This window comes from Miniopterus schreibersii, assembly GCF_964146895.1.
Source record: "Miniopterus schreibersii genome assembly, chromosome: 14".
Taxonomy (NCBI): Eukaryota; Metazoa; Chordata; class Mammalia; order Chiroptera; family Miniopteridae; genus Miniopterus; species Miniopterus schreibersii.
The window spans coordinates 29,384,417-29,401,067 of record NC_138114.1 but is presented as its reverse complement, the minus strand read 5'-3'; the positions used below and the strand labels follow the sequence as shown (position 1 = coordinate 29,401,067).

The 16,651-nt window shown below is 34.2% G+C and overlaps 1 protein-coding gene across 1 annotated transcript in view; it reads right to left on the bottom strand.

Annotated features, from left to right (window-relative positions):
• The window catches only part of PCDH15 (protocadherin related 15), a 904,849-nt gene that overhangs the window by 27,351 nt on the left and 860,847 nt on the right, over positions 1 to 16,651 (bottom strand). The window contains exons 31-32 of the mRNA XM_081159054.1: positions 14,923 to 15,011; positions 4,427 to 4,603 (exon numbers count right to left, since the gene is read on the bottom strand). Of these exons, the coding sequence (XP_081015180.1) occupies positions 4,427 to 4,603; positions 14,923 to 15,011 (266 nt within the window). The remainder of the gene's footprint in view (positions 1 to 4,426; positions 4,604 to 14,922; positions 15,012 to 16,651) is intronic.

Below are 16,651 nucleotides of genomic sequence, written 5' to 3'. Positions count from 1 at the left end.
CATTGAACTTAATATTACTATGTTGAGATTATTAATGTTATTATGTTATTCAGGTGGAATAAAATATAATATTCTAAATTTTATAGCATAGCTTAAAATTACATTCCAGCATTTTATTTCCTTGGGTCCTCAGAATAATCCTATAAAATAGAACATTATAGTATTAACTTACTGCAGGCCACAAAGACATACAGTTATTCAAACAAATATGAGACATCAACTCAAATCTTCAGAATCAAATACATTTATTTGTGTTCCACACACCATCTTAAATATCAGCACCCTCAAATATCAAATTAAAACAATGGTTTAAGGGCAAAAGGTGAACAAAATAAAAAGTATTTTCTGTTTAGGAAGAAAAGACAGTAAATAAATAATGCAGTTAGTAAATCAGTGTAATCAGAATGAAAAGAGTTGGTGGTCAATTTAACCCACTAATTCGGGCAAACCCTCCCTGTAAGTAATGCAATTCCAACAATGGACAATGTGTTGGGAGGGCAATAATGGAATAACTGCTACTTAATTTTACTAGATTGAACAATTTTGTTACATATTTTATGTTGTAATTAAAAGCCTTTCCTCCCCCCCCCAAAAATCCCTCTGGAACATTTGAAAAGCCCCTTACAAATCCTACAATATTAATGCAACACTTGTGTTCTTAATACCATAAAACTACAACGTCTTAAGTATTTTTCTTTTTGAATTTTTGTATTAATAAAGGTAAAATGTCTTACTATAGAACATTGGAAAACACAAAATATTTCAAAGGGCACAATTGTTTATAGACCCACAAAACAAAGACAATCACCACTAATATCTTCCTATACTCAAGCCTAATATTTTCTTATATTAATAAATATTTTATATACTTATATTATATAACATATACAAAGTGAAAATATCAATTTAGAAACATATTTCTTAATATGAAAATATCATACTTTGGTTTAAAATGTGAAAAACACAGAGATGTAAAAGATAAAAATGAAAGTAACCCCACATTTCACCATTAAATAATAACCAAAGATGTCAAACTTGTAGATTTTAAAGTCTATGCTTTTGTAGATAAGAAATATACTTTTTATAGCAGTTTCCTTAGGTTATTTTTAGACATGTTAAAAAAATTATACTAAAGGTTTAACTATTGTTCCAAGTACTGGAACAGAATGGAATGATACAACTTTTTGTTTCAATTATTTATCAGAGAAGGTAATAAATTCCAAATGAAGTATAGATTTAGAGTTAAACTGGGAAGGATCAGAAGTAGAGTAAGATCATTAACTGCAGAGAAAATTTTACCCTATTGTGCAGAAGCCACTTGAGACATCACAATTCTATTGGATTCCTGCGTTTAATATCAAATCACTTAACGGAGTATTTGTTAGTCTTTTTACACTAAAACAGCTCCATTATTTTAGATATTTATTTTGGTTTATTTACCAATTTAGATGAATTTCATAACTGTTAACTAGAAGAGTTGACTGCTGTTGAACCCATACCTGATCTAGAATACTTTTCTTTTGCTTTATACATGCACAACAACTTGCCTAGGTAAAACAATTATTGAGTCATAATATTTTTCTTTAAAAGTTTGTAACTTTGATTTCATTGCTTTTGATACTTTAGGCTTAGCTAGTTTTATTCCTTCATAATTAAGTAATTTTTATTTCTTTTTCAGTGGTTTCAAAGCATATTCAGATACTTTTGAAGGACACATGAAAGCCTTTTCATTGATTTTGCCTGTAACAGAATAAAATCTTTCAGTTGTACTTTCAGTTTTTATTTCTGTGATAACTACTACAATTTTTACCCCAAGGGTACCTGCAATTATCAGGTTGTATCTCAATTTAATTGATCTCAATTTATTTTGATCTCTTTCATGACTTTCATACCTTTTTTATAATCTTTTTGTTAATAGGCTATGGGATTCTCATGTATACACTTCATGCTGCCAGTTTATTTTTCAGATGGTTTCTCTTTTCCATCTAGGATAAATGCAGACTTTCAGCGGTTTTTAGATTTTCTCCCTGAAGTGGGAAAATTGGCCTCAAGAAACTTCAGGCTTTTGTTTTACACTTTTTCTGATTTCAGGACTAAGAATTCTACTATCTCCTAACACTATATCAATCTTTGAAGAAAAATTTAATTCGCTCTCCCTGGAATGTGTGCTAGCCCACACCAGTCAATGTGAGCGAGGAATGGCAAACTCCAACTGGCCTGAGTGGGGCGCACTTCACCCGCCACCATGTTAGAGAGGGCCGATTCTTTCCATACCCTTGCAGTTCTTTTAGCAGAAAGAGGGGAAAGGTTCAGGGCATATAAAACACCATTTCACAATCTCATACCATCTTGCTTTCCACTAAAAATGTTAAATTATTCCCAATGGTTTCAGTAGGTGAATATTTCCAGAGGTATATAGCCTACCTCTGAGTCATCAGTATGCTATTTGCTTTGCTTTGTTTTTCAGTATTTATTACTAATCCCATTTGTCCCCCTGCTCACTCACCATAGAAAGTAAATCAATCTGTCAAAATCAACATCATGAAGAAATGTGATCTTCTCTTTATTCTAGCCCAGTTTACTTAGTTGTTGCTTGAAAACAGTTCTTAAGTCTAAGGGTGAGGCAAACACATCCTGTCCCAGTATCTTGCCAACATTAATTGATCACTGCTGTTTTCCTGAGATGAGATAAATTCCTAAACCAAATTTCATGTCTTCTGATTCAGTCAGCTGATGGAACACATGCCAACATATATTTCTTCTCCATTTACTTGGGTGGAACACACCTGTCAAAGCACAATGTGTTCACCACCAGTCTACCCTGCATTACCTTGATGATTCTGGTGTTGTAATGTACACATTGATAGAGAAATAAAAGGGAGGGTGAACTGCCTAGTTCCCTGGAGGGTACACACTCGGGGTCTCTAAAACAGGTTTATAGAATGGGCAATGCTTAATACATCTGCCCACACACATTGGATAAAGCAAAGTAAAGCAAGTCAGGGGTAGACCACTCTTTCCTCTGTACAATTCCAAATTATTTTAACTAGATTCTAATAATTAGTTTTTCATTTATTTGACTTTTCAACTTTTTAAATTTAAGGTTACTTTTTCTGGACTTAGAAAGTTGGAAGAAGCTTTATCAGAGCTTGAGAGTCACAGTATAAGTTGTTTTTAAACACAATATTTTAAACATAGTTTGTAGAATACACAGGCTTTCTCTAACTTCTGCACCTCTCATTTACCATCTGGACAGACTAGTGTTAAACAGGCTGGACATATAAGAAAGGTGCACAAGCTAAAACTGTATGTGCTCTTTTCAAAAAAATAATTGTTTTATTTTAAAGTAATATAACTTGTTCTGAATGTAGTGCACTTTATATCTGTTCATGAACAAAGTTTTACTATTCCTATTTTAGAAACAATGAAATAGTGATTTCATACCATTTTAATTTTTAAATGTATGGGTTTTAATTAACAAATGGGTAAGTAGACATTTACTAAATAAATGCACCCACATATGAATATATATGCAAATTTGTACATGCATATATTTATTTATATGTTGTTTAGTGTATATAAAGAAAAAAATAAATTCTGAAATTATGGATTTTGGAACATATGTGTGTATTTATGGACACACAGGACTATAAATATGTGACTATATACATATGATTATATATCAATATATATTTATCAACTAAAAATGTGTTTCAACTTAGGTAAGAATTGCATTCCAAGAATCTGTTGGGACACTAGGTATCACTAGATTAAAGCAGAAACTAACATTAAAAAAATATTAAACTGTTCTAGCATAACTTCTATGGGAGAATATTTAGTAGCATTTTGTTTCAGATTCTGTATTTTCTTTGTTTTTAGGATTTATAACTCAAATATTCAAATTCACACTAGGTTAAAATATAACATAGGGTGTGGCCTTAGATGGAAGTGATTAACCCCCTGCCCCAAGTCAAGGGAAAATCAGATACTAATTTTTGCCGACTCAGTAAGACCTTGAAGAAAGCAAATTTTGTTCTTAAAATGTAAACCTGGTATTGTTGAAGGCAAATTGCCTCTTTAAAAAGGAATCTGTACTTTCCTCTCAAACATCCAGGACCTTGGAGCAAGAGTGGAAGCTGATGTGAGCTGATCTCAGTAAACTGCTACTTGTTCATAAGTCTAATGGACATTCTGATGCCAAAAGGAAAAAAAGACTCTCTGAAGTCACTCTTCCCATGCTTGGACTTGAAAATTAGGTGTAAGGACCCTAGGTACTGTATCTTAGAATATTTTTGCTTACACTTCACTTTCAACAACAATTTGGTGGGTTTTAAACTTTAAGTACTTATATTCATATCCTTAAATCAGGATTATCTATGGGTGATATTGTAACCAGAAAGCTATTACTGACAATAAAAGTACTTACTTAAAAAGCTCCTTTCTGTCGATGGCTCTATTGGTTTGAGGGTCGATTGCATAGACAGTCAAGTCGCTCTTTGTGTAATCTTCTAGAGAAAAGGCATCCCCATGCCGGCGAGCACCAATGGACTCCACCACAACTTTGGCACCAGGAATTTGCTCCTGAACATAGCGATCCAAAATCCTATAAATCAAACAAAGGACACACATGACATTCAGAAAGGCTTTCTGGAGGGTGGAAATCACTCTCAACTTGAAACAAATGAAAAATGGTGACAGCCTAGTTTTTTGCTAATGTTTACTGAATATGAACCTTTGGAAAAAAAGTCTCTATTTTTTCAGCATTTAACTCTCAGTGATGCTGGAAGCTGAATAAGGTAGAAAGAGGTCACCAACCATGTCCTATTTAAGTCTTGACTTTTTGAATTTATGATAGCATTTGAGCTTTTACAAGGCTCATAGGGAATGACAACTACGTTACACAAATAAAGCTGTCTATACTTTATAGGAGCCATGGAGTCTTAGAACTCTTGCGTTCACATGGTTAGTGTTATAAATCACACTTGCCATAAGACTTTGTGATACAGGGCACATAGCTATATGCTAAGGTGCAGGTCTAAGACACCTTTTGTTCCTAAGGGTATGAAGATCCTTAGAGGATTAGAGCAATGGGAGAATATAGAGATATTTTGCTAAGGCAGGTTTACCAGGTTAAGATAAAAATATTGCATGAAAATATCAGAAGCTGTTTAGGTGAATAAAGCAACTAAAAGATATATCATTTGGTATAAAATCACTAATATTAAATAAAAGAGACAAAAAAATGTTAATCTATATTTTCTCAAAAAGGCAATTTTTTTCTAATTACATAACTTGATGTTAATTAAAAGTACAAGTTATTGCCATATAAGTATCTGTTTTCTACATGGTCACAAGTGGCAATTTCCTAAATGTTCTTTCCCTTATAAAAAAAACTTTATATTATTAATCCTTGTAGATTAATACTAGGGTGCATATTTTAAATATTAATAGACATGTAAATGTGAATTAATAACTACACATGACAAATATTTAAAAATTTATCTATAGATTCAATGTTCCCCTTAGAGTTCATGCTCTAAGGCATTTTGGGGTAAGGAGGGGGAATAAATTATGAATTCTTTTGATACATCAGAAAATGACTTTTACTTCAGATGCCAAAATTGACCTGCTTTCTGCTCCATTAATAAAAAAGAAATGTTGCCTAAAGAGTCTGGTGTGTGTTCAATGTGTCCTTGTTAAAAGAGAAACAGGATAGTAAACTTGGGAAGAAATGGCTGTACCACTGAACACAAGTCTATGTTGTGCATGATAGGGGACATTGGCAATGATAGCGAAGTGTTTTGTTTGTTGGTTTTAAAATTTGTGTAAGGCAGAATGGTTGCAGGCTCTCACACTGAAGTATTAGTCACTCTTTCCTTTTCTCTCACTGCCTCACACTCGCAGGTCTCTCTGCCTCACAGCATCTTTGTGATGAGACCCTGACGGAAGCTTAAGCAAAAGAAGATGTGGAAGAGCAGGCGGAGTAAATCCGCTCCTCCAACACAAGCTGGGAGTTGAGCGCAGCCTCCCTGGGAGCCCGAAGGGATCGGCACTATTGCAAGACTTGGGCTAGTCTAATGTACCGGATGCAGCCTGAGTTTCGGGGTTCTGTTTTAGATTAGGATGGGGATGGGGGTCTATATTTTATACTGTCATTATTGCTCAGTGGCTTAACACCTGACATAAAAAACATAATATTTTAAGACCTCTAAAAAAATAATATTACCTGGACACAGAACAAAGAAACACATATTAAAGCATGTTTGACTAATTACATTCCTGGAAATGTAAAATATGTGTTCACACAATACCCTCTTTTACACTTGATAATACTGAACTTTACCCTAAGCTCTGTGCCCCTCAAAAATAGCAAGGGTTAAGAAGTCCCCCCACCCTGCTATGTTCCAGGAAAGGCTTACTGCAAATTGCCATTTCCCCCTGGGTTAGATAAGGCTCACAAAGACTCACGGAGGCCCCTTTGCTCACCTAGGACAAAACCAGGCACAGATCCTGCAAATTCCCATTCTTCACTCATAAGTGATTAAGCTGAATTGTTTTGTCCTCAGAGATCAATCAGAACAAAAGTCTTGTTAACCAAACATTGGTTAAGTGTCTCTCCTTTCTCCAAGGCCCTGAACTTTGAGCCACCCTTAGCCTGAGGCAGCCACCCCCAGCAGGCTGAGGTCCAGGTAAAACATCATCTGATGTCTGATCTTCCCTCTTCCCCACATAGGTTCTTTCTAGCCTTGTTTACTCCTCCCTGCAAAAGAAAGCCCTTTTCTGACTAACCTTTAAATGCTGGCAGGAGTTCTCCCAGTTATAACAGTCTCCCTCCCCTGGCTCCAAACAATCTTTTAAATAAAGTTTCTTTTCTTCTAAATCCAGATTTGTCTTTATTTGACACATGCTAAAGGAATTGTTTCTCCTGCTCCTAGTGAAACTGTGGGTCCTCGTAATTCTGAGTTGATTTAAACTGTAGTTTTAAAACATTTGGGGGAGGGGGTGGCTATCAACGTCTCCCCCCTCCTCTGTTCTCTGCCTCAGGTGCTTCGCTGACCTTATCTTAGTATCTCACCTTCTTTGACCTCGGTGGCAGCAGACAGCCCTATTCTGACTAGTGGTCACAAAGTACAAGCCCCCGGCAGGCTGAAGATAACATCTCGATCTAAGTTACTTTTCAGCCCCTGAGCCCTAAAGAGGGACGGCCCCCTTGGCAAGCTCTTCTAGTAATTGGTTTTGGACACAGAAGCTAATCTCGGAGCTGTCCTCAAGACCTGAAGAAATGATTTATTACCCTTATCTCACCTCTGGCCAACCAGCTCCTGACAGTACCCTGGACCCCTAACCCACAGTGTCTTGTGATCTTGCCCTATATAACCAGTAACCTTCGCACCATCAGTGAGTTGGGTCTTCCAGTGCCTGAGCTGGTCCTGCTCCAGACTGGCCAAGTCTAACAAACTAATTCCTTTCTTTACTGCAAACCCTTCTTGTGCAATTTTTGACCAGAGTGCCCAGACAGATGAACTTAATAATTGGGCTTCAGTAACTCTACTTAGTCTTATTAAATGAGTCTGCATATTACCAGCCACAGCAAGTAATATGCAAAGATTTTTAGCAAACTCTACAATAAACAAAAGATTATTCAATATTCCCTTTCCTTATTTCCTGTTCCCACAGTGCAACAGCCAGGAAGTTTCAAATTTTCCAATTACATAAGCTGCTTTTCTTTCTGTTCATCTGTGTGAATGCTGGTTAGAACTGCTTAATTAAAAATTGTTCAAACAAACTATAAAATAAGTTCTGGAAGGTTTTTTTTTACAACTAAAAATAACAAACAACAACAAGCAAGAACTAATCAAGTCCTCAATACCCGGCTTGGTAAGGAAATGTCACCCTGTGCACTGCCTGCTCATCAGCAAACGGAAAGCACAACGCTCCTTTGACCAGTTATTTTCTTCATGGACAGTTATGTGCTGGGGACTGTGCTCTCTATACCACAAAAATTGTATTTAATCCTCATAAGATCCACGAAAAGAAAGCATTGATAAAAAAGGCATTGATACCTCCATTTCACATGTGGACTTTGTTGCTTTTTGACTGCAAAGCATTTATGCTCTTTCCCTAATTTGAAGAATTAGCCTTGTCCCCAGCAGTCACATGTGGTAGGACTTTAATCAGTGGTCCTGTCCTGTCACCATCCAATGCCATCAAAGACTGCATGTGACTCAGAGCAGGCCATTTTATTTTCTCCTTGGAATTTGGTTCGAGTCAAAGACACAAGATTTTTAAATGGTTGGAACTCATGCCCTGGAGGTGCAACATCCGTACCAGACAGATATTGCATATCTACCTATACCTGCTGCTGCTTCCCAGGCCTCTGCAGCTTCCCTTGTTCTTGACTATTTCCCACCCTGTTTTTCCATCCCTTTGTTGATATTGTCAGCTCTCAACAGCCTTCCAATGAATTTCCAATGAATTGGCTGAAGTTTGCCTGAGTTGATTTCTAGCACATTGGAACTAGTATTATGCATATTTCATTTTAAGGTCCAGTTGTACCAAAGCCCGATTCATGTTTCTAATTCTTTCATGGTAGCAACATCTGTCCAGTTTCCCTAGTCCTACTCTAATTGGTCTTACAAGACTCTTTGTAATTCTATTGATCATATATTTTGTATTCTGTCTAAAGTTGCAGGGTTGCTCATGATAGAATTTGATAAGAATTTGCATTAGAGAAAAATCCAGCCATTTAAATTTGTCTCGAGTCTAAATTCTGGGAAGCAATATATCAATATAAAATACAAGTAATTAAATCAAATTCATAGCAGAATAGTATTTGACCACAGCAAACTGTTTCAAAACAAAGAACTGCACTTGATTGATATTTTAAGAAGCAAATACAGTGCAAATGAATTAGTATAATAATTATAATCATTAAACAAAAATTAAATTTTCATTTAAGGTTTACTGTTCTACTTTACGAGACCTGTAACTTACTTATAATACTTAGTATGTTACTGAATTATCTTTAGACAAAGTTTTAATAACTAAACTTCTAAGGAAATATGTTAATATAATTAATATATAGTCTATTTTATATGCATATAAATATACATACATGCATATATTTATATATAAATATATATTAATATATGTTTATGTGTTATATATGTTTATTATATGTGTTTATATATAAAAATATATATAGGATGTTTTACTGTGCTACCATATGATAACTAATGTCGAGTACAGAAACTGTTTATTTAAACAATTTTCTTAGGTAAATGTTGAAAGGAACATTTAACTGAAACATATTTCTTTTCTAGGTAAAACCTTTTTGTAAAATCTTAAACTAAGGGTACCAATATATAGCTGGATCAGTTAACTAATTTATTCTCAAACCAAGTTATTTTTGGTAGATGCCCCTAAATTTTAATTTACAATATCACTATTTAGTTACCCATAAATGTATCTTCAATTACTTTCAATCAGAAATTACCTTATAAAAATGAAACGTAGAGTCTTAACTGAAATAGTTTTATAGCTATTTTTTCACACTAAAATTATTACAGCAGCCTATCTTCTCAATTACATATTTGTGTGAATGAGCCAAACTAAAATTACCATTTGATGGGAGTTTTGGGCATTGTGTGTTCAACTCACTCCCAAGAAAAGATAGGTTGGATTTTTAATTAGATTTGCCTCCTCAAACATTAACAGAGGGAGTGTTTAGGAACCCAGCCTACTGCTGGCCCATAGATGTAGATTCAAATTAAAACTACACCACTACTATCTATGTCTTTGTGGAAATTACTCAACCTCTCAGAGTTTTAGAAAACTCATCTGTACAATGAAGAAAGTAATCAGCCCTACCTCCGAGTGTCTCTGTGAGAAGTTAATTAGATAACACTAATTAATTGCACAAAACCCAGCAAATATAAAAAGTGCCATAGATGTTAGATATTTGTTGTGGTAGTTATAGAAACTCCTCAGATTTCATGATTGTGAACTCCTCTTAGCCTCTTGCTCAGGTAAATTCGTTTATATTCAGCTAGTAATAAAGGGAGCTCCATCTTAGGTACTTGTCAAATACTTTTTCAACAGCCTGGCTGAATGAATCAATAGGCTTTGCAGATGGCCGGTGGGATATGTAATGCAGGCTCTCCTGATATTCTGAACTTATTTCCTCTGTTAGTATAGACCCATAGAGACTCTACACAGACCATATGCTAAGTAATGGTCTCGGCACCATGAAACATTCTTTTCATGACCTCAGGAGACACCCTTTCTATGATGTCCCACAGGACAAAATCATTTTCCTACAATCTGGCATTTAACTGAGAAACAGTTCTGCCTTTCCATCAGAAATGATTATAGAATACTACTACTTTCAAAAATAAAGAATACTATTACTTTCACATGTATACTTTTATCAAATTCTTCAGTGGCTAAGTAAAGACTACTTTTATTTTGTCCACTTGCTCAGACCTAAACCTAGGAGTCATTACGGTTTCTTACCTTTTCCCATACATCCAATCTATAATGCATTTTATAGTTGTACCTTCAAAAACATACCTTTATTCTAATCTCTCCTCCTTATCTGCACCCCTACCACCAGCCCAAGCAACAAAGATCTCTCCTGGACTATTGTTATATACTCATAGCTGGTCACCTGATCCCCAACTCAACCACCTTTTAAAATGTAAGCCAGAATGTTATCTCTGCCCAAAATGTCTAAAGCAACAGTGTAAAAAAGAATATAATGCAAGTTACATGTATAATTCAGATTTTCTAATGTCTGCATTAAAAATAAAATGATATTAAGCTTAATATATTTAACTAAATATATCCAAAATAATCGTTTACATATGTAACCCATTTAAAATGTTGAGATATTTTACTTTTTTTGCACTAAGTTTTAGAAATCTGGTGTGTATTTTATACTGTACTTATAGCACCTCTCATCTGAACTTGCCACTTCCCAAGCACTCAATAGCCACATGTAACTAGTGACTATAGTATTAGGCATACAGTTATAAGGACTTTCTTACACCGAGTAAAGTGTCAAATCCTCCAGTGGCCTAAAGGATCCTATGTACTCATTGCCAACCTTGATATCTATATTCTTGAAACAACAAGCATGCTCCTAACTCTGGTGTTTTCGTATCTGGAGTTTTTTCTCTCTGTAATAACTTTCTCCAGCCTTGTCCCCCCCATTTTCCCCCTACACACACAAACACACACACACACCACCACCACCACCACCACCACCACCATCTCATGGCTTTCTCCCTCACTTCTTTCAGATTTCTGCTCAGATTTAAGATTATTAGAAAGTTTTCCTCAATCATCCTATATGAAGTAGTACTTCTCTTACATGATTCTATATTACTGCTTGTATTTATCTGTCTTTATTGCAGTTATCAATACCTAATATCATATTATATATTAAATTTGTATAACTATTTTTTTTAAATATATCTTTATTGCTTTCAGAGAGAGGAAGGGAGGGGAGAGAGAGAGAGAGAAACATCAATGATGAGTCATTGATCGGCTGCCTCCTGCACGTCCCTGACTGGGGATGGAGCCCGCAACCCAGGCATGTGCTGTGACCGGGAATCAAACCTCGATCTCCTGGATCCTAAATTGGTGCTCAACCGCTGAGCCACGCCCGCCCGGTTGGGCTGTATGACTACTTATTTGCTGTTTTTCCCTATTAGAATGTGAGCTCCATGTGAACAGGGACTTTGCTTTGTTTACTGCTAAGTCTCCAGTGCTTACAACCAAGAGCTACCTTTAATTTAATGAATAAATCACCAGATTCCAGATATGGACATTAGCACTCAAAGAGTTTAATTTACTGGCTCAGGTCTCCTGGCTAGTCATTGGGGAACTGGAGCTTGAGCTTAGATCCTCTGAATACAAAAGGAACAATAGCCTTTAAGAAGAAGAAAAAGCTAATGTATTGCTTAGGATTCTATATGACATTTTCCCCAAAGTGTTTTCTTATAAGAATTTGAATAGAATAAATAATCATTATAACTTTTTTTTATCTAGAGAATACAGGTCTAAATTAGCAGTTGTCCAATTAACAACCACAGGCTAAATCCAACCTACTACATGTTTTTGGAAATAAAATTTTATTATAAAAGTATTTTGCTATTAAAATTATTAATTTAAAATTATTATTTACAATTTTAAAATTTTGTTAACATTTAAAAATTATAATGAAACAAGTAATTTAGTAAAACAACAAATTTGAATATTATTATTAAACATAAAATATTATTTTAAATTTACAAAAAGTTCCCTAACCCCACCCCAACTCTAAAATAAAGAAAAGGCAAAAATAAACTAAGATAATGTGCTTACTTATTTGCTCTCCAACTTAATTTAACCTTTCCCTTCAACACCAAGTTTTTGTTATACCAATTTAAGAAAATATGTGTTACCATTAATTGTTTACTGTTTCATAGGTTCTTTTTCCAAGAGACTTCATAATTCTCACCCTAGAGGTACATACCTCAACTAGATTTCTAAAATATGATTTGTTACCTTAATACCAGGAGCTATAATTTTCAGACACATTCCAGATGCTACATAAATATTTCATTAAGATGGATTCATCCACATCAAAGCAATAACTACTGCAATAAAGTTCTATGTCATTGATTTTTCATATTGTATTTAGAAAGTAAGAGAAATGTTTGAGCAACTCTGAGACTTAAATTATCAATTCCAATTCATATTGTAACACGGTATTTCTAAACTCTTTAGTTATATTTCTTTAAAGTGCCATTTCTGCAGATTTTTAAGAATTTAAATTTTAGAATCCGAAACTCCTTTGATGCATCAGTAAAGTGGGCTTCATGGTGAAGTGGAAGGAGAAAGGAAGAAGACATAAAATGAAAATATTTCTTAGCTTCTTCTATAGACACTACTGCCAATCATTTGTTGGTTATATAGTAAGGTGTCACTGACCTCCTCATAGCTATTTCTCCTACTCCTTAATCTCAAGAATTTGTAAGTAGGAGAAACACAAGACTCACAGAGATAAATCGTAAGGTCAACCTAGAATACTTCAGAACATAGATGTGCAAAGTCATCTGCAGGGGGCATAGAATTAGCTGGAATAAGTTAATATAATTTAAAAAGGATATGTTTCATTACAAAGGGGTTTTGGTTAATTCTATAAGCATAAAATAACAATAGGAATAAAAAAATTCAATAAAGCCCTTTAAGCCAGTTCCAGGGGAATGGAGAGTAATCGTCAGCATCGCTATAGCAGCTGACATTTACTGTGAGTGTCCTATTGTCCAGGCACTAAGCTCTTAGCCTCAAAGGATACTGACTCCCTTTGAAAATAATTTTCCAGCATCAAATGGATATATTAGGTCATTACATTTTCCTTTCATCAACTCTCCCAGTTTGCACTGGTTTCATGCTTACCAAGGAAACTACATCATGATTTGGCCTCATATAAGGGTCTTCCTAAAGAAAAAAATAAAAGTGATGACCAATTGAAATTCTAGTTTTCCACTTCCTAGGATGGGAATGCCTCATGGGAAATACAGAAAATGGGGATTTTTTGACGATCGGACAAAAAAAGGTATAATTTTGATTCATTCATACCAGACCGCTATTGTTGTGTTGGCTGTTGTCATTTTTTTGACAATCTAAGGGAAAAGAGGTCAGTGCTCCTGGCTAAATAGTCAGTTACTGAATGTTTCAAAAATTCTTGTGGTACACCAGTTGAAAAGCACTGGGTTAAAAGTTGAAGAGAATATCATCTTTTGGATAGTGGAACCAGAGAAAGTCTATCCCAATAGATGACATGAAAGCAGCTAAAACACAGGCATAATTCTAAAATTTTCAGGTGTAATCAGCTTTTACTTTGATAAAGATTAAGCATATATAAACCACTTTGGAGAGGTAAACAAGACACTGTATTATTGATATTCCATGCATACATGTTGATAATCATCTCATTCATAGGAAATTGTATGCGACATCCAAAGGTTCAATTTTATAAAACATCAACAAATAATTGTTGCAAATCATCTATTCCTCATTGCAAGGGAATTCCCCATGCCTTAATCAATGACTATTGTATTTTATTTGACACATAATTGCTATCAGTTTAACTATCTGAAGCTTCTTCTGGAAACTTACAAGAAAGAGGTATTTTGCTAGAGAGAGGAACATTAACAGTGATAACTGACGTCTGTCAACCGAAATTCAATAGAAGACACAATAATAAATAAATATGAATTTAAAAATTATGAAGTAAGGGCAGGCTAGGTTAGGGTAGTTAAGAGTGAAATAGTAAAGGCATTTTAATAATCCTTGATAGCATTCAGAATATTAAAGAACTTCAGCTTAATAAATAATCACAAATTTGAGTAAATAATAACATGTTCAGTGTACACTGTTCAAAGTCAGAAGGGCTTGGCATATATTTTAGAATAATTAAATATATAAATTGTTTAGAATTAGTTAGTTTTTGAAAAATAAGCTTTAGCTACCTAGGTATATCACTCTGAGAAATAGCATTCTCTGAACTAGCTGGATTGCTTAGATATTGAGCATTTAGAATAATTTAGGGTTACAAAATCAAGATATATACTCAAATAATTAATATTATGATTTATTTCTTATATGCTGCCTTTGAGGTTATGTTGATGAATCCATCAAAGCAGTCTGAAATATCTTCTCACATATAGTTTTTAGTCCTATTTGAAAGTACTCTCAGAATCTTTACATATTTCAAATAAAACTACTTATTTCATGAAAATAGCAAGCTAAATTGAGACAGTGTGTTAAAATATATGTTTATACTAAACATTATAACGATTAAAATGACCTAATTCAATAACAATTATAGCTGTATGAAAATAAATGTGTAAGTAAACAAAAATCCATTACTCTGTAAGATCTTCTATCTTTTTTTCCACTAGAGTGGGGGGCACATTAGAAACAATGACTTGCATATCCAGCTGATTCACAACAGAGACCTGGAAGAAGAAAAAACAGAATTTGTTTGGCTTTTACTCATGAACATTTCTGTAATTAAAAACATTTTAAATTTCTTTTCTACTATACATTTTACACAGTGGTTTCCCATTTTTAAATTTAGGAGTAGGTGATTTTCTGTCACATAATTTTCACTACATGTTGGGGCATGTTGAGAGTGATGGACAATTTGTTGTTTACTTAGAATTTACAGAACCCTAAGTGACTTTGTTGATTTTGTGTTTGTTTGCTTTCTTGATTACTTACTAGGGCATGAAGAAGGTGTTTTTGTTTTTTTGTTTTTTAATTTGGGTTACGTAGAACATCCAGAAAAATGAAAAAGCACAGTCTTTAGATTTTATAAATCTCAAGAGATCATTTATTCATTGTGACAAACTGTGGTATGACTGGTTGGAATAATTCATTCCATAAACTTATCACATGTAGTCTTTATGTCTGCTTTAGCCAAATTCATAGCTGTGTAGATAAAGAGATATAAATACATATAAACTTACATATGGGGCTTAATTGATTTTAAGAGCTGTTGATGAATTCATCCTACTCATTTAATATTTTTAGAGGTTTCTTCGGTTCTTATTTAGAAAAATGGAATAAAAATAAAAGCATTTATTTCCTGCTTACAACATACAATTTACTTTTTTCCTCAATACTCTACAGGCTTTAACTTATTTAATTCTAACAACCACCATATCAGCTAGTTATAACTATTATTCAGTTTTAAATAAGAAAATTAATAAAACAAAGAAATATTTAGTAAGTTGGAACCAATTAGCACAGGCTGACTCCAGAACATGTGTTCTTTACTATTACAAACTACAGGTGTAAAAATGTAAAGTCAAATCATATATTGTCCTCCACGTACATCACAGACACTATTAAAACAGTGTAAATATATATGTACCAGGGCCATAAATTGAGTGCTCTGGCTTAGGCACATTTAGCACCATATATCTGATCATAATTTACACTAGATAATAATTTCATGTTGCAAGTTTTTTTGGATATAGGCTCCAAGTTGTCTACATATAGTGACTCATAGACACCCTATCACAAGTCACAAACTCAGTGTCTTCAGAGAACAGACAGGTAACCTAAATGAGTGAAGTAGCTAAAAGTATGAAATAATAGGGAGAGGTGGAAATGTGACAAATCAGAGAGCCTACGACTCATCTGCAGAGGTCAACTACTAACTCATCTCTAGAAATACCACCATGTGGGAAAACAGGTCCAAATTTGCTGAATGTTTCAATGTATCAGGAGAAGAAATCCAAACTGCTGGGTGGAATATTATGACTAATTAGCAATCTTTCAAAGCATTGTTTGAGCCCAGTAATCCATTTTATGCAGCATATGTTAAGCCAGGCATCTGTCTCATTTTCACCTATGAGCTAACAGTTAACATTGGTAGTTACAACCCTGTATTCTTAACTCATTATAGGTGTCTGGGACCAAATGTTGAAATTTTCCTTAAATGTGTAGATGCATCTTGATTGTGTCTTCACAAAATTTTTTTTAAAAAAATCATCTAAGTTCATTAAAATAGTGGTTATCACAGATTTTGTGTAACTTTTTCTTTTCTTACTGGTCCTGAGTGGAAAAAAAAAAAAAAAAAGAGAGAGAG